Raw genomic sequence first — 19,485 nt, forward strand, 5'->3', positions numbered from 1 at the left:
AGAAAGGCTTCCCAACCTCTGTTTACAACGTAACAACTACTAAAGTTGACGAGACCGTTGAAATCAATTTTTTTTTTTTTTATTCTTATTACAGCTCTACCCCATATCTCTTTCTTGTGGTAACAATCCAGTTAGGCACTGTTCCAGAGGATAACATTTCACATATGATAGGATTTTAATTTTGTAGAGAGGTGTTTCATGTTTGCTTAAAACCACTCAAGGTATATATGTGAACACGTCTGATTAACTCGTAATAATATTACAAAAGTCACAAAACCAAAGGATCCACACGTGAAACAGTGGTAATATAACTACTTGTAATAAAATCCAAACTAGAATTAATTTACAGCATGCAATCTAGTTCATCTACCTCTGCCGTAAGAGTTCAAAATGAAGGAACAATTCCATATCCGGCCATTAGAGATGTTGAAAAGAGTTGTTCTGCATCAGCTTCAGTTTCTGTCCTCTTTGCAAAACGTCCCTTGATCCGTGGTCTTATTTCTGCATATGCCTTTCTTGAAGCATACCTTATTGTCTTCTCGAACTTCCTCCTCTTCTTCTTCTCTCTGTATCTCTGGACCCTAGCCTCCCTGTCCGCTGGAGTTAGCTGCTGCACCATCTGAGTAGGTGGGCCAAATAGTTGGTCTATCGTCTCTTTATAGTATTGGACTGTTGTGTCACTCTCTGTTGACTCTGGCACAACAGTGATGTCCATTGATGAAACAGATACCTATAATGACAGAAAACAAAAGACATTTTCAATCCTCCATGGTAAAGAGGACTAAAGAGTTGATGAGTGGGAAGCACGCTATCTAAGAAGGCTTACAGTATGGTTTAGGTCCTTTAAGGAACCATTGTAGTTGTAGTGACCATAGTTGTGATGGCTTTGTTTTTGGTAACTTTTTGGTTCTTCAACTTGAAGTGGTACAACTCCATCTTCTCCCCCAAAGCTCCTCTGGTAGTGACTGTACTGATCTTCGAACTGGTTGTCTACGCTGCTGCTGTAGTCCACAAGGTCAAGATACTCAACACCAAACAAGAACCCATTGTTGTGATTATCACTGTCTTTCTCTGCATTCAGCATCAACCATGAAGCCACCTCTCTATCAGCCTCATCGTCTTCTTTACCCGCCACAAAGCCACTCTCGTTGGTCTCTTCTTTCAACATAATAAAGACTAAACACTCTGTTAGTGTAATCACAAAGGAGGGAAGGCTAATGAGACTGTTATATAGAATACTGGAAGTGAACACTTGGCGCATAGTTAGTGGTTGGTAAAAGTAGTTGGATCATCTTGTGGCTGTCCGAAGTTTGAAGTAAGGATATGTATTAATGATGAGAAAGTCTTGTCTTATATCATTGGCAAAGGAGAAGAAATCTACACCAAGTATATATATCTTCTCTTCCTTTGTATAGCTTTCCTTCTTCATGGGATTGGGACCACCCTCATGAGTTGACGTGGATGATCATGTTTACCAATTTGCTACCGTTTACTTATTTCATTACTCATAAGTGATTAGATTACACACTGTTACACCTCTTTTGGTTAAAAGGTAGAGTAAAGAATTTAGACATTATTTTTTTCAAAAAAAAAAAAACTTTGGCATTATCCCTTCTTGAAACTCTATAAATGTGAATACTGTGCTATAACATTTTTTAAAGATTACAATATTACGGACTTTTACTCTATCTGTTTAGAAATTTATATATGTTGAAAACACTATGTTATATTTTTATATATCTATATCAACTTCAGCTCACTTCCTGTTTGAATTTATTGGTAAATCATGCATAAACTATATATTATTTGCAAGTGAAGTTTCTTTGGTCAGTTATTTTGGTTAAATTTTCATTAATATATCTATACTATAAGTTTTAAAAATAAAATAAAAACGATTTATTATCAATTATACAATATTCATAGAATTTTTTTTACGTAAAATCTTCAATAATGTGTAAGTAGAACAATCAGACATAAATGTTTTAATAAAATCACTCAGTTTAATATAAATAGAACCATCATATATATAAACCTTCATAATAAGAAAATGAGAAAATGTAACTTGAACATTTGAAATGATTCATTACGAAGAGGAAAAGCCCATGGGCCTGCAAAGTTTATTGCATTTCAGGTTCAGCGTCGTTTCTTCGTTCGTTCGATTTTGCCAAATCCGAAACGATTCAAATTCCCTCCGACTCTGAACCTTCTCAGAGACGCTCTTACTCTCAAACACGATGACTCCGCCACTGCTGAAGCTCGCGCTCGTCAAGGGCCCAAGAGAAGGCGAATCTTTCGAATACAAGCCCGGATCCACTATCCGGATCGGCCGATTCGTTCGTGGCAACGAAATCGCTATCAAAGACGCCGGAATCTCCACCAAACACCTCCGAATCGTCTCCGATTCCGAGAACTGGATAATCCACGACCTCGGATCTTCCAACGGCACCACGCTCAACTCTGAATCTCTCGACGCAGACGCTCCCGCTACTCTCCGCCACGGAGACGAAATCAAGCTCGGTGAGTATACTTCCATCGTAGTGAGCTTCGAGACTGATGTTGAGGCGGCCGAGGAGGAGAAGGAGGAGGAGCCTAAGCTTCCTCCGAGGCCGAGAAGGAATACGAGACGACGCATTCCTGATCCAGAACCGGATCCGGTTCAGGAGAAACCAACGCAGCCTGAACCGGCGAAGAGAGGTAGGGCTACGAGAAGTAAAGTAGCGGTTACGAAGGAGGAAGAAGAAGCGGCTGTTGCGGTGGAGAAGAAGGGAAACTCTAGGGCTCGGGGAGGTAAGAAGAAGAACACTGAGGCGGTTTTGGATTCAATCAAATTGGAGATTGAGGATACACCGAAGGGAGTGGAGATCTCAGCGAAGAAGAGAGGGACAAGGAGCAGCAGGCAGGTTGGGGATGTAAAGAGTGAGGATACTGGTTTAGAGGAGATGAGAAGAACTACGAGAAGCAAGAGGAAAGAGATTGGTGGAGATGATTCTTTTCTGGATTTGGATATGGTCCTGAGCCAAGCCCGTGCTAACAAGAAGAAAGTGGAGAAGAAGAGCGTTGTAGGAGAGATGGAAGCTAGAGATGAGGATGTTGAAGATGATAAGGAAAATGAAAAGGATGTTGAAGCTCAGAAAGGTCGCAGTGAACCTAGTGATGAAGAAGATGATGCACCTAAGAGGGTAGAGCAGGTGGAGACTGAGTCAAGAAAGACCACATTAGGAGAAGATGATGCATGTAAGAGGGAGGAGCAGGTGGAGATTGAGTCAAGGAAGACCACATTAGGAGAAGAGGATGTTGTAGAAGATAAGGAAAATGAAAAGGAGGATGATACAAGTGATAAAGATGATGAGACGTCTAAGAAGGTCGAGATTGAGTTAGGGAAGAGCGCATTAGGAGAAGATGGAGAGGCAGAGAACTTACAAGATGCAGTTGAAGAGAGCGTTGAGGCTGGAGTTGAGACATCAGATGGAGAGTGTGATGAAGAAGAAGAAGAAAAGGCTGAGCAGGAATCAAGGAATGAAAAGAATGTAGAGAAGGTGGATCTAGAGAAGATGACACTAGGAGATTGGTTTGAATACATGAAGGTGTACATGCGGAAAAAAATAGTGGATGAGACAGAGGAGATGATAGAGGGAATGAGAGCTAAATCTCGGAGAGTTCACCAGTATATTGCAGAGCAGAAGCAAGCACAGGGCAAAGAAATGGATGTGTAGAGTTTAATTTAGACCATCCCCTGAGAGAGAACTATGACGCTAGTCCTTATGAAGTTAGGTAGCTAACATCTTTTTTTAATCGGCTAAACGTTTTTCTTCTGGTATGTAGTATGAAGCACAGGGAAAATAAAAGCCTGTATCTAATATATATAACTCGCTTTGGTGGTGCTAATCTGGATGATGATTTTGTTTGTGCTAGTACTAGTAACCGCAACTAATAATGTTGCACCTTCTTTGACAAGCTATGCCGTAACGCTATTCAACTTCAAAGCTAAGCTTTGCTTCTTGTTTACTAATGGCACACCTTTATTAGCTAACAATCGTGCTTGATTCTCTACTCGTTTTAGAAATGGGATGTTTACATTAGTTGTCACGAAGCTTTAGCAAGTTGGCGCCAGATCATCAAAAATAATATATCAATAATCAAATAAAATTAAATAAATAAAGAGGATTAATTTATGATTCTCAACGGCGTCGTTTCATGCTTGTTGCACTGTTCTTTTCTCTTCCTTTTGGCTCACAACATTTTCTCTCCGACCGGATGAAAACTTCAACGGATTGGTATGAGCTCCTGAACGTTGTAGTTTATCTTCGCTTTTCGTTATCTTCTTCGATTCCGTCTCGAATTTTGAATTGATGATTCTCCTTATTTCATCGGAAGCATCGAGGATTTGGAGATTACGAATTTTTTTGATCCGATCAAACGTTGGTGAGTGTTAATCGTGTTTCCTCTTTCACTGTAGTTTTTTGGTCTTCTTCTTCGTTTAGTAAGTTAGGAGCTGATATGTCCTTGGAATATTAATTTTAGTGAATGTCTTGGATTTGAGTTTTTTTGGAATGTTCTATAACCATAACAATCTTTGTTAGGAGCCTCTTCAGAAGATAAAGTAGAATGAGTAGAAAAAGAACAGAAAATGACACTGAGTCAGGATCAGGAACAGCCACTCCGGTGGATAGATTCGGGTTCCTCAAGCAAGAACATGCCAGCAAGGCTAGAACAACAACGACAGCATCATCCACTAACCACGACAGGTATATATATGTCCTGAGGATGAAATTGAGTTAAAGAGTTTCAGAGAGAGAATGATAGTGTTGTTGTTCGTTATATAGAGAGGAGAGAAAAGTGAGGAAATGGAGGAAGATGATTGGGGTTGGAGGCAGTGACTGGAAGCATTACGTTAGAAGGAAACCTAACGTTGTCAAGAGGCGTATACGCAAAGGCATCCCTGATTGCTTAAGAGGTCTTGTTTGGCAGTTGATCTCTGGAAGCCGCGACCTTTTGCTTATGAATCCTGGTGTTTATGAGGTGACTTTCTCTGTTTTATATATCGCTACATTGTTTGCTCTTATGAGGAAATCTTAACTAAATTTTACTATGCAGCAATTGGTGATTTATGAGACATCGGCATCAGAACTTGATATCATTCGAGACATATCACGTACTTTCCCGTCCCATGTTTTCTTTCAGAAGCGACATGGGCCTGGACAAAGATCGTTGTACAATGTTCTTAAGGCATACTCAGTTTATGACAGAGATGTTGGATATGTTCAGGTCTATCCTCCTCCTATATATATCACTTGTTACTTGTTTTCTTATAGTATGGTATTAAGATTCATGGTTTTGATAACTTGCAGGGGATGGGTTTTATAGCCGGTCTGTTGCTTCTTTATATGAGCGAAGAAGATGCCTTCTGGTTATTAGTTGCGTTGCTCAAAGGAGCTGTTCATGCTCCTATGGAAGGATTGTACCATGTAAGTCTTGTAGTGGTTTAGAGGGAAAAAACTTAAGAATGCCTGAATTAGAAGTTTGTGATTCTTTATGAAAATTATCATTTTTTATTATGAATGGACTATCCAATAATAAAGGATGTTGTACTGATCTTACTTCGTTCCTATCGTGATTTTGAAAATAGTTGATGTCTTAGTGCCAACATTTCATCTATTTTTTATTAACAGAAAAAAATTACATAGGTTATGGTATTCGATAGTCTAAGAGCCATTGCTTGTGGTGTAATGTAGGCAGGGCTTCCTCTTGTACAACAATACCTGTTTCAGTTAGAAAGCTTGGTAAAGGAGCTAATCCCAAAGCTGGGAGAACATTTTACTCAAGAGATGATCAATCCGAGTATGTATGCAAGTCAGTGGTTCATCACCGTCTTCTCTTATTCATTTCCGTTCCCTTTGGCTCTTCGGATATGGGATGTGTTTCTCTCTGAGGTAAATTTAAAAAATTCTCTTTCAGTGATTTGCTGTAATCAAAGTCTTATTCTTTTTATTTTCTTTGGTCATTGTTTCTTTAGGGAGTTAAAATAGTGTTCAAAGTGGGCTTAGCATTGTTGAAGTATTGCCAAGATGAGCTGGTGAGTGAAGTTTTCCTTATAAGCTGCAAGTTAACAGAGCCTCTCTTTTTTTTCTCTCTAATTGGATCTTATATTAACTTTGTAGGTAAAATTACCGTTTGAGAAACTCATACATGCTCTGAAAACATTCCCTGAAGATGCAATGAATCCGGATACCTTGCTTCCATTGGCCTACCCCATTAAGGTTCTCTCCCTCCTTCGAAGAATGAAAGCTTACTCTATTATCTCTGGTTTAAAGAACTCTAGAACTGTTGACAGACAGTGAATGAATCAGATTCGCAACCTGGACATGATTAACTTGATGAACAATTTATCTATATGTTGTTAATTATGTGTGTTAAATCTCAGAGCTTTCCTGAGTTGATTAACAACTGTGGTGTTAAATGATTTTCTCATCCTCAGGTATCAAGACGTTTGGAAGAACTGAAAGTGGAATATGAGAAGACTATTGCCAAACCTGTTCAACCATAAGAAAACCGGTTTGGCTAATAATCTGTTCACATATGCTTGGATTCAAAATTCTTTACTCCTCCCTTATCTATATCTTATTGGAATGTATTCTTTCTATCATCATATTGGTCAAGTTGGGTGGGGAATCTCTTTATCAGACACCCTCTGATTCTTCGTAGCAACTTCTGGGAAAGAAGGCAATATGTCCCACCTTTGTGTTAGGAGGTATAGTGACTTGTGCTTGTAAAATATTCTCATTATTAGTAATGTGAAAAAGGTAAATCATGCTGTTTAAAATCTTTTGTTAATAAACAGCATATGCTTTGTACAATTTTTTAAAAAAGAATTAATTCTTACTTTTTGATTAGAATAATTACTTGTTGATCGGACCAACTTTTACATTACAAATGAGGACATGGAGTGAGTCACGGGAGGGTCCTCCTTTATTGTCGTTTAGCGGAAAGGGCTTCGAGAATAGAAAATAGAATTTGATTCGCTGGGCCTACGTTACGTGACGGCTCACCTCGAGTTATCCGCTCAAACGGTGCACGTATCTCAACACGTGTCGTTAATTGATTGGTTGATATTTCTCTGGCTTTAGCGTAATCTAGTAATATTGTTATTCTAAGGCCGAAGATAATGTCAAAAATAGATGTTCAAAACAAATCTAGAATTAAATAATTTAGCTAGTGGCAGCTGGAAAAGATAATTAAATACTATAAAAGTTTATTTTATAAAGATTTGTTGCTTAATTTATCTGTGGTCAAGATTCAAGAACACCGTTTCCACATATTAAAAAGGGTTTATAGGTCATTTTTGGTAAAAAAACAGCAAATTGTTAAGAAAAAACAAAACAAAAATCAACGGTTCAGGAGAGAGCGTTACACATTTGTAACGCGGAAACCTTTAATATAAAGGGTAAAAGCGTAAAAGCAAGTATTTAGGGCTGGATGTTACTATATAAAAGAGTGTCTCTACGTTGCTTTTCTCTTCACGAACGCTTCTCATTGGCTCATCATTACCAAATTATAATCATCGTTGTTCTCAAAATTAGGGTTTTCTCTTCCGATTATCTTCTATCTGGTGAGCTTTCGTAGATCTCTTACTTGTCAATTCGTTTTTCGTAGATCGGATCGTTGTTATCTTAACGAAGAATCCTTCGTTTTGTTTTGACTTTCAGGTTTTGAAGGTTTCGTTTCGTATCTGGGAAGAAAGGATTCGTTAATTCGTGGTCTAGATCTAAAATTCATATATATGTAAGCATCTCTAACGTCTGACCTTCGATTTACACATATATGTTTTGTTTTTGTGTGAGAGATTCATTCTTGAGCTATTTGATATTCAATTATATGTTATGATCGATCGAATAACTTTGGTTTTGATTGTTATATACTTAACAATTCGGTTTAAGCTCCAGCTGTAATCTTATTGTTCTAGATCCAATGAAACAATTTAATCATGTGTCTCATCTGATTAACTGATGTGCTAGAATTGAGTTTTAAACGTTTATTTGAGATCTGTTGTTGAATTTTAAAACTTTGAACATTGGGACTTTGTTGAATTTAGTACCGTATGGTTTGAACATTGAATAATCTTCTCTTGGTTTCCTCTTTAGCTAACCGTATGGTTTGTTTGTTTCTTGTGAATTGCAGAAGGCGTGAATGAGATTATGATGGAATCGAAAGGTGGTAATAAAAAGTCGTCGTCTAGTAGTTCCTTATTTTACGAAGCTCCCCTCGGTTACAGCATTGAAGACGTTCGCCCCAACGGTGGAATCAAGAAATTCAAATCTTCTGTCTACTCCAACGTATGCTTCCAACCATATGAGTCATGTTTCCTTCGTGACAGTATCATGTTTCTTAACAATGTTTTTCTTCCTTTCTTTTGCAGTGCGCTAAGAGGCCATCCTGAGTTGTAGCGTGCACCGAGTCCTCCTGCTATAGTTATAGCTTTTTTTTATAATTTCCAGTTTATAATTTACTTTTTTCTTCTAAGCTCTGTTTCTGCTTGGTTCCCCACTCCCATCGTTCTCTCCTCCTACTACAATGGCCTTATCTGCAATCGGTTTCGAAGGCTACGAGAAGCGCCTCGAGGTCTCTTTCTTCGAGCCTAGCTTCTTCCAAGACTCCAAGGGCCTTGGTCTCCGTGCTCTGACCAGGTCCCAGCTTGACGAGATTCTCACTCCTGCTGCTTGCGAGATCGTTTCCTCTCTCTCCAACGATCACTTGGACTCTTACGTCCTCTCTGAGTCCAGCTTCTTTGTCTACCCTTACAAAGTCATCATCAAGACCTGTGGCACCACCAAGCTCCTCCTCTCCATCCCGCCGCTTCTTAAGCTGGCCGGTGAGCTTTCCCTGAGTGTTAAGTCTGTTAAATACACTCGCGGCTCCTTCCTCTGCCCTGGAGGCCAGCCTTTTCCTCACAGGAGCTTCTCTGAGGAAGTCTCTGTTCTTGATGGTCACTTTACTAAGCTGGGTTTGAGCAGCGTTGCCTACTTGATGGGTAATGATGATGAAAATAAGAAATGGCATGTCTATGCTGCCTCCTCTGCCCAGACCTCCAGCGACTGCAACAACAATGTCTACACGCTCGAGATGTGCATGACTGGTCTTGACAAGGAGAAAGCCTCTGTCTTCTACAAGAATGAAACTGGTGGGGAGAATGGATCGATGACCGACAACTCTGGAATCAGAAAGATCCTCCCTAAGTCCCAAATCTGCGACTTTGAGTTCGAGCCCTGTGGCTACTCTATGAACTCCGTTGAAGGAGATGCAATCTCCACTATCCATGTGACCCCTGAGGATGGGTTTAGCTACGCTAGCTTCGAAGCCGTGGGTTATGACTTCAGCACTCTCGACCTGAGCCAGCTTGTGACAAGGGTTCTGTCTTGCTTTGAGCCAAAGCAATTCTCTGTGGCCGTGCACTCGAGCGTTGGATCGAACGCGTACAAGCCGGAGATCAGTGTGGACTTGGAAGACTATGGGTGCAGAGAGAGGACATTTGAGTCTCTTGGGGAAGAGAGTGGGACGGTTATGTATCAGACGTTTGAGAAGCTTGGCAAGTACTGTGGATCGCCTAGATCTACCTTGAAGTGTGAGTGGAGCAGCAACAATAGCTGCAGCAGCGAGGACGAGAAGGACGAGGGAATCTAGCAGAACTATTTATGAGCTTTCTGTTTTTATGCATCTTTCTTTTGTTTCGTAATGAATAATGGGCTTGTGAAGTTGAGGTCTCCTTCACAAGCATGTGTGCTGTGTGTTTCGTACTGTTATGTTTGGATCTTTAATATATGAAAGACTATTATGATTTACGCTTTCTTACTTTACTCTCGTGTTTCCTAGTGTTGTCACGACTGAATGAAAAAAAAAACTAGAGGACCTTTAGTTTGAATCACACTGCAATGATTTTGATCTCGAGGACCATTAGAACATTGCTCATATCAATACAGTACAATCGTGTGTGTTCCTTATAAGACTTGCCCATGTTCCTATTCTTGATCGTTCAGAGTGTAACATTGAACAAGTGCCCACTGGCTCTTAGAGAAGCTGATAGAGATGAGAGATAGCGTTGATGAACCTGATGTTTATGAGTTTATCTCACGAATCTTGTTGTACATCTCAGGTTCCTCGAACGCCATCTTTAATCGCACTCCCATTTCAATAACTTATGAGTCATTGGCCACATAAATATTCTAAGCTTGCATGTAAAGTTTAACGATGTTATTTATCAAACTTTCAAATCATATTTTCTAGCAACAAAAGTATTATTCGTTCCTCGAATACAATAAGTGAAAAAACCATGTGTTTTGGGATGAGAGATCGAGAAAACCACGTACTAGTTTACTACTACTACGTAAGAAGCCTTTATGTCCTGGTCAAACGGTTAACTAACACGTGGATACACCACCTACCGACGGAGGCAGCGTTCTCGAACCCATCCTCGTGTCCTCAACACGTGGAGGCATACAAGCACGTCTCTTCTAATTATAAATAACAACCCGAAACTAACACTTTTGCATCATCAACATACAAACAACCAAACAATCAAAGTACCAAATTAAGTTTTAGCAAAAACGAGAGAGAGAAAGAAATGGCAGACAACAAGCAAAACATGAGCTACCAAGCCGGTCAAGCCACTGGCCAGACTAAGGTCTCTCTCTCTCTCTCTTTCTTTTAGATCTTGCACTAAACAAGTTTTGTTAAACTAAACAAATTTGGCAAAAATGTTGCTATGTGTTACACAGGAGAAGACAAGTGGTATGATGGACAAGGCCAAAGATGCTGCTGCTTCAGCTCAAGACTCCATGCAGCAGGTTCACTTTGATTTCTCAATCTCTCATATGTTATATATTCGCTTTTTTACAGAATAGTATTAAACATACACACATATATATACGGTCCTAACCATATAAATGCAATTCATAGGCTGGGCAACAGATGAAGCAAAAGGCACAAGGAGCTACTGATGCGGTGAAGGACAAAACCGGCATGAACAAGAACACCTGAACAACTTTCATTTTCCTTTCTAATCTAATTCCACTCTTGGAGTTGTTTAATAAATTTGGGAAGGGCGGTGATTCTCATTCCTGTGTTCTTCTGATGTTATAATTTCCCTTTTTATATGTTTATGTAATCTTCTCAAATAATCAATAAAATCTCAGTTTTCTAATGTGAAATCATTATAAGAACACACAGAGAGGAATCAAGAAATATACAACTCAAATAATAAGTTAAACAAGTGAAAAACATAATGTGAAATCATGGTTGAATCACAGTATATAACTCATAAAAATTCAAAGGCATTATATATACTATATAGTGGTAAGTGGAAAAGAGTGAGATACTGTAGTGATTATGTTGGCAATTATCAATCCAATTGATAAACTGAATTTAGAATCACATATTTAAAGCCCGAAAGATCTTTAGTAGAACCTTCGGACTCAACCAGAGGTTTCTAGTTTTAAAAGCGAAATTATAAAATAAAAGAAAAAATCTCTCTTAAACCCTAACATTTTGCACCAGCTTCACAATTGCTCTGCTCATCTCCTTCCGTTCGAAAGATCCGAACTTTCGATTCAGATCGAGCTAGTAAGCGAAACCCATTTGGTAGAAGGATGAGATATCAATGGCGATTGATTCTCTTACGGAGTTACCGTTCTTCATTTTGCTCCCGTTTCCAGGTAATCTCCAATTCGACCCGATCTCTCACTTCTCTCCTCCACGAACGTTCTACGTTTCAACCTCCGCAACAAAGTCAGTGTCTTTACTCTGTTAACCGAAGCTTCTCATCTAAACCCGTGATCGAAGAGAAACCTTCTCCTCAAGCCATTGTGATTGATGTTTTCACCAGATTGAACACTAAAGATGAAATTAACAAAGAGCTTGATTCCAACGGTATAGTGATAAGCCACGACTTAGCTTTAAAAGCTCTGAGATCGCTAGAATCAACCCCTGATGTCGCACAAAGGCTTTTCCTTTGGGTCTCAGAAGCTTCCCCCAAGAAACTCTCCTCCAAAAGCTACAACACGATGCTGCGTATCCTCGGCGTTAACGGACTCGTTGATGAGTTTTGGAGCTTGGTTGATGACATGAAGAAGAGAGGACACGGTGTGTCAGCTAACGTGAGAGACAAAGTGGGGGTTAAGTTTCAGGAAGATGGTTTGGAAAGTGATTTGAATAGGCTCAAGGAGCTTTTCGCTTCGGGCTCTATGGATAACTCTGTGGATAAGGTTTGCAATAGAGTTTGTAAGATTGTGATGAAGGATCAGTGGAACGCTGAGCTGGAGAAACAGCTGAGGGATTTGAAGCTTGAGTTTAAGAGTGATCTTGTGAAGATGGTAGTGGAGAAGCTTGATGTTGAGCCGAGGAAGGCGTTATTGTTCTTTAGGTGGATTGATGAGTGTGGCGGTTTTAAGCATGATGAGAAGACGTATAACGCTATGGCGAGGGTTTTGGGGAAAGAGAAGTTTCTCGATAGGTTTCGGAACGTTATTGAGGAGATTAGAAGTGGTGGTTACGAGATGGAGATGGAGACTTATGTCAGGGTTTCAGCGAGGTTCTGTCAGAGTAGAATGGTTAGAGAAGCTGTGGAGCTCTTCGAGTTTGCGATGGCGGGGAGGAACACGCCCACGGCGCACTGCTGTTGTTTACTTCTCAAGAAGATTGTCACTACTAAGAAACTGGATATGGATTTGTTTTCAAGAACTGTGAAGGCTTATACATGTAACGGCAACGTTATGACGGATCAGATGCTGCAGAGTGTCATCAAGTCTTTGAGAAGCGTTGATAGGTTTGAACAGAGCAATGAGGTGTTGAAGGCCATGAAAGAAGGCGGTTATATCCCTAGCGGTGATCTGCAGAGCGTGATTGCTTCGGGACTTAGTCGCAAGGGAAAGAAAGATGAAGCCAATGAGCTTGTGGACTTCATGGAAGCCTCTGGGGATCATCTGGATGACAAAGCAATGGCGTCTTTAGTCGAAGGGCATTGCGATGCCAACAATCTTGAGGAAGCTTCAGAGTGTTTCAAGAAGATGATTGGCAAAGAAGGAGTCTCTTACGCGGGTTACGCATTTGAGAAGCTGGTGCTTGCTTATTGCAATAGTTTTCAGGCAAGAGATGCGTACAAACTCTTCACCGAGCTGGTGAAACAGAACCAGTTGAAGCCTTGGCACAGTACTTACAAAATCATGGTGAGGAATCTACTGATGAAGAAGGTAGCGAGAGATGGTGGGTTTGAAGAAGCTTTGAGTCTTCTACCTATGATGAGAGATCACGGTTTCCCTCCTTTCGTGGACCCGTTCTTAGATTACTTAGCTAACAGTGGAACAGGAGCAGAAGCTTTTGCCTTTCTGAAGGCTTTGACTTCTAAGAAGTTTCCATCTAACTTAATGGTTATGCGTCTGTTTGAAGCTATGTTGAAGTCTGCAAGGCATAGTGAAGCTCAGGATCTGCTGTCTCTATGCCCCAGTTATATCCGTCGAAATGCTGATGTTCTGCAACTTTTCAGTTCCATGAAACCTGATCAATGTTCTTTAGAGAAACCTTTGCCTGCACCCGCTCAAATCGAAGCCTAGTCCATTAGTGATGTTTGGCATGGTGAATTAGAAAGCTTAAAGCATCTCCAAAAGCACCTGATTGATTTCAAATATAAAGTTTTGTGCACTTTAAAAGTAGTCTTAAAACCTTAAATTTTAAGGTTTATATTTAATATATTTTTATTTTTATTTTTTAGTCTTTATATTTGTGTAGCTTTAAAATAAAATTAATAACTTTCTTGTTTAATCATTTTTTAATACAAAATATTTAATTAACACTATAAAAAATATTATACAAAGATAACATTACATCAAGCAAATACAAAATACAAGAAACTGAAAATACAAAAAAAACAATAATAAACATATGAAAAATATACAAAATAAAATGTTACACAATTTTAAACATTACGTAAATAAATATGACAATAATATTAATATTCAAGTAAATTTGATGATGGACTTCCAGTATCACCAAAATATTTTTCATAAAACCCTGAAACAATTGAAGGTTGTTATTGTTCTCGAGTTTTTTTAATGATATGTTTTTTGTTCATATCAAATAAACTCACGGGTACTAGAATCAACAATAGAGTCTAAATTTGTTAACAACATTTTTTTTCTTCGTGTATTTATTTTAGTGTTAAATTTTTCTGCTTCATTTTAAATATGTAATTGAGTTTTATTGATCATATATTGGATCATTATGAAAGTAGCGAAGTAATTATAATCGAGGTAGTTATTTATATGGGGTCATTATGTAAGTATATATAAGTAAATAATTATATAATTTATTTAATCTAATGATTTAATTTGTATGTTTTTACTTTTTATTTATGTACAATGTTTTACTATAATATAATATTTTCTTTATTAGTTTTGTTGGATATTTTATAGATATTGTAAAAGATTTATGCTTTTAGTTAAGTTTTGTTAAAGTCTTATAATGTAAAATATAAAAGTTCGAAAGTTGAATATAAAATTTTATTTTTGGTGAGAAACACTCTTAGGCTGCAACTGGATTGTCAATTTTTGGAATGGAATGATGTGGAATGCCTTATTCCATTAATTCCAAAAAAAAATTCACCTTTTGACATGAATGGAATGAAATACTCATTCCATCAATTCCACAAAAAAAATAGATAAATACAAAGAGGAATGATTCCAAAACAATTTTGGTTATGAATGAATGGAATGAATTTCATTCCATTTTTTGGTGTATTCCATTCCTATCATTCTAATTTTTTTCATTCCATCAATTCCTTATTGTTTTACCAGTTACACTCTTAAATTTTATTTTTGAAGTTTTGTCAAACTTTAAATAGAGGTCTCTTTAGAAATGCTCTTAGACAGAGAATTGTACAACAATTAGATTTGGTGAACTTCAATGCATTAGAAGATCAGTCAAGGTACTCTTGGTTTTTTTTATTTTTGAGAAAGTCTTAGAAGCTTCATCTTTGGCTGTTAGAAAGCTAAACTCTTTGTGTTGTCACTTCTGTGACTCATGAGTTTGAGCAGAATTAGTCTTTGATATATTATTTTCATATATTGTTTAAGAGTATTATATTTGACCTACTTACTAAGTCAAATTCAAGTCAATTAGTTACCAAAAAAAGATGAGTAATAGCACGTCCAATATCCAATATCTAAAGTTTGCCAAGATTATAAACTTAGATATATATATATATATATATATATATATATATAATTCAAATAGTGGAGAAAACCACTCAAAAATATTTCATATAAAATAAATTTAGATATTTTAAGTGGATTTCTCTACTATTTTAGAAAACCAATTAATTAAGTATTGTTATTTTTTATCGGGACCCTTTGTTTTTCCCATATTAATCCTTAGTTTTGCTGCATTTTTACTTATGCTTTTATCACAGGATTAAAAGAAAATAACAATAAGAAACTCTAACGTATTAGATGGAACAAAACGAAAAAATAGTCAATGGAGTGATAATAACACAAGTGAGTGAAGAAATGTAAGGAAATGTAGAATGATTTCGAGGAAGCTACATACATATTTATACATGTGAATCCCAATCTCTTCTTCCAACTTGCGAATTGATTAATGAACTATACTTTGTGACACTGTTCCCAGCATATGAAGCATACTATATTACTACTATCTTATTCCCCATACCTCGAAAAAATCATATAGTATTATGAAATGCAATGGCCGCTCTTTTGTCAATATATTTCATGTATTGTGAGATACATGTAGCCATCTTCTTTATCCTTTGAAACGTATAAATTAAATACGCATCTACATTGTTTCTATATGAGTGAATTATGAAAAATTCATATAGCCCGTATTTTCAAGTTTCTATTTTACTATACGCACTTAGAATCAGAATAGCTAAATCTTTGTTTTATGTTTCAAAGATTCGATAAATGATGAACAATCAATATGTTGTAGTAACAAGTAACTTTTTCATTTACAAAATTTTGCATTAGGGCACAAACATTTATACGTGTGTTTACATGCTTTACCCTGATTTCTGAACACTCACACACACATATATACACGTACATGTATATATGTTTAAATTTGTACATGTTACATTGTATCGTAACGAATAAATGAATATCAATCACGTGAACAAAGGAGCATCATCACACATCTTCTAATGATGTAAATCCTCCCTTTCTGTTCTTTAAGATACTTCCCAAGTCTTCTACTTTGTGATTTCTTCTCCTTTCTCTTCAAATTCATGATGCTGCTTTCCATTTCCGCTTTGTTTTTTACCTTGAATAACCGGTTGATGAACGAATCTTCTAGAAGCTTTAAGTAGGGATAGAAAGACTGTGATTTTTGTTAAGAGAGACTTGAGCTTTAGAAGGTTAAGTGATTTGATGAGGAAGATACTCGTTCGAATGAGTTTTTATAGCTATAAGTTTTTGTCTGCATTGTACGTTTTAGTTTAAAACTTTAAAATAAACGAGTAGATATCCATAAGAAAATTATTCTTAATTTTTTATGGTTGAGTCACGTCACCAAACTTTACATAACAATGTGAAAATACACCAACCAAGATACATTGGTCGGCCATTTGGTTGCATACCTTATTCTTTTATGCACTACAATAATAAGTGACGATAAAATATATTTTTTTGATTAATAGTAGTATTTTTTTTCTTTTGAAACACCGATTAATAGTATGAAGTGTATTCTTATAATGCCGTAAGCTAAATATAGCTAATTACATAGCTCATGTAAGTGTTAATCTTTTGATTAGACTATCCATTTGGGGGCGTATATGGTACATCAAAGATAGTATACTTGTAACTGCTTTGTCATTTGTTTTGTTTATCATCATATTGACTGATTCAATGTGACTAGAGCCATTTTGCCTCAAATGAGATAAACAGATCCCACAAAAATGGGGATGCTTTGAGTCGTTTTTACTCGCAAAACAATATACAACCACTTTCATATATAACTTTAGTTTTTTTTTTTTTTGCTGAATCACAGATTATAATTTTAGTTAGTTTATCTATATACTAATATATTAGTTTGATATATACTGAGTTGTAATATACGTGTGTGAATATACATGTAATTAGTATGTATATTTTCAGTGTCTAGCTTCTTAGACTAACAACACATATATAATGGAAAACCAAACTTATGAGATATTGTATAGTTTCATATGGATATCATAGTGAGAAAGATGTATGAATGCACCAGTGGTATTGTTTTCCTCACCGTTCAACACGTATTATACATTGAAATACTTGTGTTTTGTAACGAGTGTGTCACGTTTATTGCTTTACAAAATTGGTTAAATTTCCCAAGCATATTTTAAAACTTATTTCCAATTAATTTTCTTTTTAGTAGTGTAGCTTAAGATAAACATCTCTACGAAACTTCCTAAGCTCAATTACTATTTTTTTCTACTGGAACAAGTTACTTGAAATTTGTGACCTGTTAGCTTAGACAAACGTTTAAATTAATCTCAAGGCCAAAACACAATCCCACATGTCTTTTCTCGTGTTCCACCACCAAATCAGCCGTAACTTGAACGGTTGAACCTGGCCTGCTTCATTCAGCTCCCACTGAACCCATTCACATAATTTCACTCAACCTCTCTTATTGTATTAATCAATACAGCTGTTTTTTAATTAACTTCACTTAATTACTGTTAATACCAGAACCATATTGTATTAGTGCCTTAATTCTTGGAAGTTGTTTTGTGTGTCCCCTCTTACATATTATAACTCGATATTCCGTATGCCATGTTCCAAAACAGAACATTTTGATCTTCCAAATGTTGTTACATATACATGCGTACTTCAGTACATGTCTTACCACAGCTCAGTCCGTACTATATGTTGCGACGGGACAAGCAATATATTTATAACCAAGATACCATTCATTGTATATTTTTCAAGTAAAATAAAGAAACTAACCACTAAAAGTTTAAATATTCGTCCATTACTGATATATCCCACGTAATTATTACATTTTCTTACCAAATATATAAAGCATGCGTTTACTGTAAACATAGATTCACGTTTGTTGTCAATGGTACTCTCATTTTGAAAGGAATGATATTCGTATAATAAGATAAGGTTGATTATTTTAAATAACAAGTTAAATAAGTGTTGAACTTGTGTTGTCTTGGTAGTTGTTTGCATCCAATTATTTATAATTTCAGAACAAGATAACAAAGCTAAAGATAAAATAAAAGAAGCATGTAGAGCATGCCGCACGTGAAATCCGCATGGCTAAGGGTTAATGTTTGGCATAACCTAGACAATCTTCGTTATTCTGTCTCCTAACTTAATATATTACTCCATTCATGACAAGTTTACCACATTAAAATATACGATTAATTAACAAATAACTTAAACACAATTAAGAATCACTAACCCGTATCTTGGTCTTGGATGATTCAAAAGATAGTGTCCGTAATTAAACACTTGTCCAATGCCACGCATCAAGAACCAGTTTCGACTTTGTATTATCTATTTTACTAATCATTTCAATTAAGGTTGATTAGTTTCGCACTCATGAAGCATCCAATATCTTGGAACTAGTAATCTAATAAAGATCACTCGCATACAAACAATAGTGTATCCAGTATATACATTAATTCCTGTGTTGACCCCTATATAATGTCTTTAGTTTATTTCTCTGTGTGTTTGATCAAATGTATTTTTAATTAAAGCCTCATTCCAATAATTGTAGTGTTAGATTGATTATGGGCGATATATGCCCTGCTAATTACTCTAAATGAAAAAATATAGTCCTTTCTAACTATTGTTTAATTCAAAATCTGTTGACTATAGTGATGGATAATACAGCTTATATGGGATTTGAATTTATGTATTAGATGTAAAAATTGAAAAAGAAAACATATTATATACGCTCTACGAGCTTGTGTTCCAGGGGGTGGTAGCTCCTCTAGTATCGTCTTCTTCGGTCTTGTTTCTTTGGCTCCCAATTTATATTCCTTTTCTTTTCGATTTATAAGTCGGTACTTCAAAGCCTCTCTGCCTCTTGATCTATCATCTGAAACTGCTGCATGGATGTCGGAGGTGATGGATTGATTGTAGGCGGTTATTTGTTCGAGTGATATCATAGATCCATGTTGGTATGCGGTGAACCGTTTGGCTTGGGTTTCGGACGAGATCTCGATGTGTTAGATCGATGGATGTTCTCCGAGGAAGGTTCTCAACGGTGAAGGTCGCACATTCTCGATCTGGTGGTGTGCGACGCCGTTGACGGCGGTTAGTTTGGGAAGACTAGAGTTTCCAGAAGTTGGGCTGTGAGATTTAGATTTTAGGCCCGTTTTTTTGTTTTTTTTAGTTGGGCTGGATGTTTGAGCTCTTATTGTAATGTTTTTGGATGGGCTTTGACCCTTAATATTAAAAATTCAGAGGGAAAAAAAAAAAAAAGCTCTACGAGCTTTTT

At 36.9% G+C, this 19,485-nt stretch overlaps 7 protein-coding genes across 10 annotated transcripts; 5 read left to right on the forward strand and 2 right to left on the reverse strand.

Annotated features, from left to right (window-relative positions):
* Positions 1-226: 226 nt before the first annotated feature.
* LOC103858956 (zinc finger protein CONSTANS-LIKE 2) lies at positions 227-1,505 on the reverse strand. Its single transcript, XM_009136418.3, has 2 exons — positions 827-1,505; positions 227-730 (listed from the first exon to the last, which is right to left on the reverse strand). The coding sequence occupies exons 1-2, from the start codon at positions 1,259-1,261 to the stop codon at positions 386-388; spliced, it is 780 nt and encodes a 259-aa protein (XP_009134666.2). The 5' UTR covers positions 1,262-1,505; the 3' UTR covers positions 227-385.
* A 508-nt stretch (positions 1,506-2,013) lies between these two features.
* LOC103858957 (FHA domain-containing protein At4g14490) lies at positions 2,014-3,958 on the forward strand. 3 transcript variants are annotated; one of them, XM_033286288.1, is made up of 2 exons: positions 2,014-3,214; positions 3,278-3,958. In XM_033286288.1, the coding sequence occupies exons 1-2, from the start codon at positions 2,235-2,237 to the stop codon at positions 3,711-3,713; spliced, it is 1,416 nt and encodes a 471-aa protein (XP_033142179.1). In that variant the 5' UTR covers positions 2,014-2,234; the 3' UTR covers positions 3,714-3,958. The 3 variants fall into 3 exon arrangements, with proteins under 3 accessions (XP_033142179.1, XP_033142180.1, XP_009134668.1); XM_033286289.1 differs by having other exon boundaries at positions 2,014-3,188; positions 3,252-3,958; XM_009136420.3 differs by having other exon boundaries at positions 2,014-3,958.
* Positions 3,959-4,075: 117 nt separating this feature from the next.
* LOC103858958 (ecotropic viral integration site 5 protein homolog) lies at positions 4,076-6,892 on the forward strand. 2 transcript variants are annotated; one of them, XM_009136422.3, is made up of 10 exons: positions 4,076-4,274; positions 4,375-4,422; positions 4,581-4,745; positions 4,824-5,019; positions 5,095-5,265; positions 5,349-5,465; positions 5,733-5,930; positions 6,014-6,073; positions 6,159-6,257; positions 6,476-6,892. In XM_009136422.3, the coding sequence occupies exons 3-10, from the start codon at positions 4,606-4,608 to the stop codon at positions 6,542-6,544; spliced, it is 1,050 nt and encodes a 349-aa protein (XP_009134670.1). In that variant the 5' UTR covers positions 4,076-4,274; positions 4,375-4,422; positions 4,581-4,605; the 3' UTR covers positions 6,545-6,892. The 2 variants fall into 2 exon arrangements, with proteins under 2 accessions (XP_009134670.1, XP_033142182.1); XM_033286291.1 differs by having other exon boundaries at positions 4,234-4,422; positions 4,596-4,745.
* Positions 6,893-7,354: 462 nt separating this feature from the next.
* On the forward strand, positions 7,355-9,839 carry LOC103858959 (S-adenosylmethionine decarboxylase proenzyme 3). The gene is made up of 4 exons (XM_009136423.3): positions 7,355-7,606; positions 7,704-7,779; positions 8,176-8,330; positions 8,414-9,839. The coding sequence occupies exon 4, from the start codon at positions 8,569-8,571 to the stop codon at positions 9,673-9,675; it is 1,107 nt and encodes a 368-aa protein (XP_009134671.1). The 5' UTR covers positions 7,355-7,606; positions 7,704-7,779; positions 8,176-8,330; positions 8,414-8,568; the 3' UTR covers positions 9,676-9,839.
* Positions 9,840-10,412: 573 nt separating this feature from the next.
* LOC103858961 (stress-induced protein KIN2) lies at positions 10,413-11,198 on the forward strand. The gene is made up of 3 exons (XM_009136425.3): positions 10,413-10,672; positions 10,767-10,835; positions 10,948-11,198. Exons 1-3 carry the CDS (start codon positions 10,613-10,615, stop codon positions 11,026-11,028), a joined length of 210 nt encoding a protein of 69 aa, XP_009134673.1. The 5' UTR covers positions 10,413-10,612; the 3' UTR covers positions 11,029-11,198.
* Positions 11,199-11,404: 206 nt separating this feature from the next.
* LOC103858962 (pentatricopeptide repeat-containing protein At3g02490, mitochondrial) lies at positions 11,405-13,803 on the forward strand. The gene has a single exon (XM_009136426.3). It carries the CDS (start codon positions 11,637-11,639, stop codon positions 13,593-13,595), a length of 1,959 nt encoding a protein of 652 aa, XP_009134674.1. The 5' UTR covers positions 11,405-11,636; the 3' UTR covers positions 13,596-13,803.
* A 630-nt stretch (positions 13,804-14,433) lies between these two features.
* Positions 14,434-19,301, reverse strand: LOC103858964. Its single transcript, XM_033286309.1, has one exon. The coding sequence runs from the start codon at positions 16,294-16,296 to the stop codon at positions 16,156-16,158; it is 141 nt and encodes a 46-aa protein (XP_033142200.1). The 5' UTR covers positions 16,297-19,301; the 3' UTR covers positions 14,434-16,155.
* Positions 19,302-19,485: the final 184 nt, after the last annotated feature.

This window comes from Brassica rapa, chromosome A03 (genome assembly GCF_000309985.2).
Source record: "Brassica rapa cultivar Chiifu-401-42 chromosome A03, CAAS_Brap_v3.01, whole genome shotgun sequence".
Classification (NCBI taxonomy): domain Eukaryota; kingdom Viridiplantae; phylum Streptophyta; class Magnoliopsida; order Brassicales; family Brassicaceae; genus Brassica; species Brassica rapa.

Excerpts from the sequence above, each read along its gene's own strand:
- LOC103858956 (XM_009136418.3), bottom strand. The coding sequence starts at position 1,261 with ATGCGCCAAGTGTTCACTTCCAGTATTCTATATAACAGTCTCATTAGC. Across the intron at positions 731-826 it reads TAAAGGACCTAAACCATACT|GTATCTGTTTCATCAATGGA; the intron begins GTAAGCCTTCTT and ends CTGTCATTATAG.
- LOC103858957 (XM_009136420.3), top strand. The coding sequence starts at position 2,235 with ATGACTCCGCCACTGCTGAAGCTCGCGCTCGTCAAGGGCCCAAGAGAA.
- LOC103858958 (XM_009136422.3), top strand. The coding sequence starts at position 4,606 with ATGAGTAGAAAAAGAACAGAAAATGACACTGAGTCAGGATCAGGAACA. Across the intron at positions 4,746-4,823 it reads TCATCCACTAACCACGACAG|AGAGGAGAGAAAAGTGAGGA; the intron begins GTATATATATGT and ends TTCGTTATATAG. Across the intron at positions 5,020-5,094 it reads TGAATCCTGGTGTTTATGAG|CAATTGGTGATTTATGAGAC; the intron begins GTGACTTTCTCT and ends TTTACTATGCAG.
- LOC103858959 (XM_009136423.3), top strand. The coding sequence starts at position 8,569 with ATGGCCTTATCTGCAATCGGTTTCGAAGGCTACGAGAAGCGCCTCGAG.
- LOC103858961 (XM_009136425.3), top strand. The coding sequence starts at position 10,613 with ATGGCAGACAACAAGCAAAACATGAGCTACCAAGCCGGTCAAGCCACT. Across the intron at positions 10,673-10,766 it reads AAGCCACTGGCCAGACTAAG|GAGAAGACAAGTGGTATGAT; the intron begins GTCTCTCTCTCT and ends TGTGTTACACAG. Across the intron at positions 10,836-10,947 it reads CTCAAGACTCCATGCAGCAG|GCTGGGCAACAGATGAAGCA; the intron begins GTTCACTTTGAT and ends TGCAATTCATAG.
- LOC103858962 (XM_009136426.3), top strand. The coding sequence starts at position 11,637 with ATGAGATATCAATGGCGATTGATTCTCTTACGGAGTTACCGTTCTTCA.
- LOC103858964 (XM_033286309.1), bottom strand. The coding sequence starts at position 16,296 with ATGGAAAGCAGCATCATGAATTTGAAGAGAAAGGAGAAGAAATCACAA.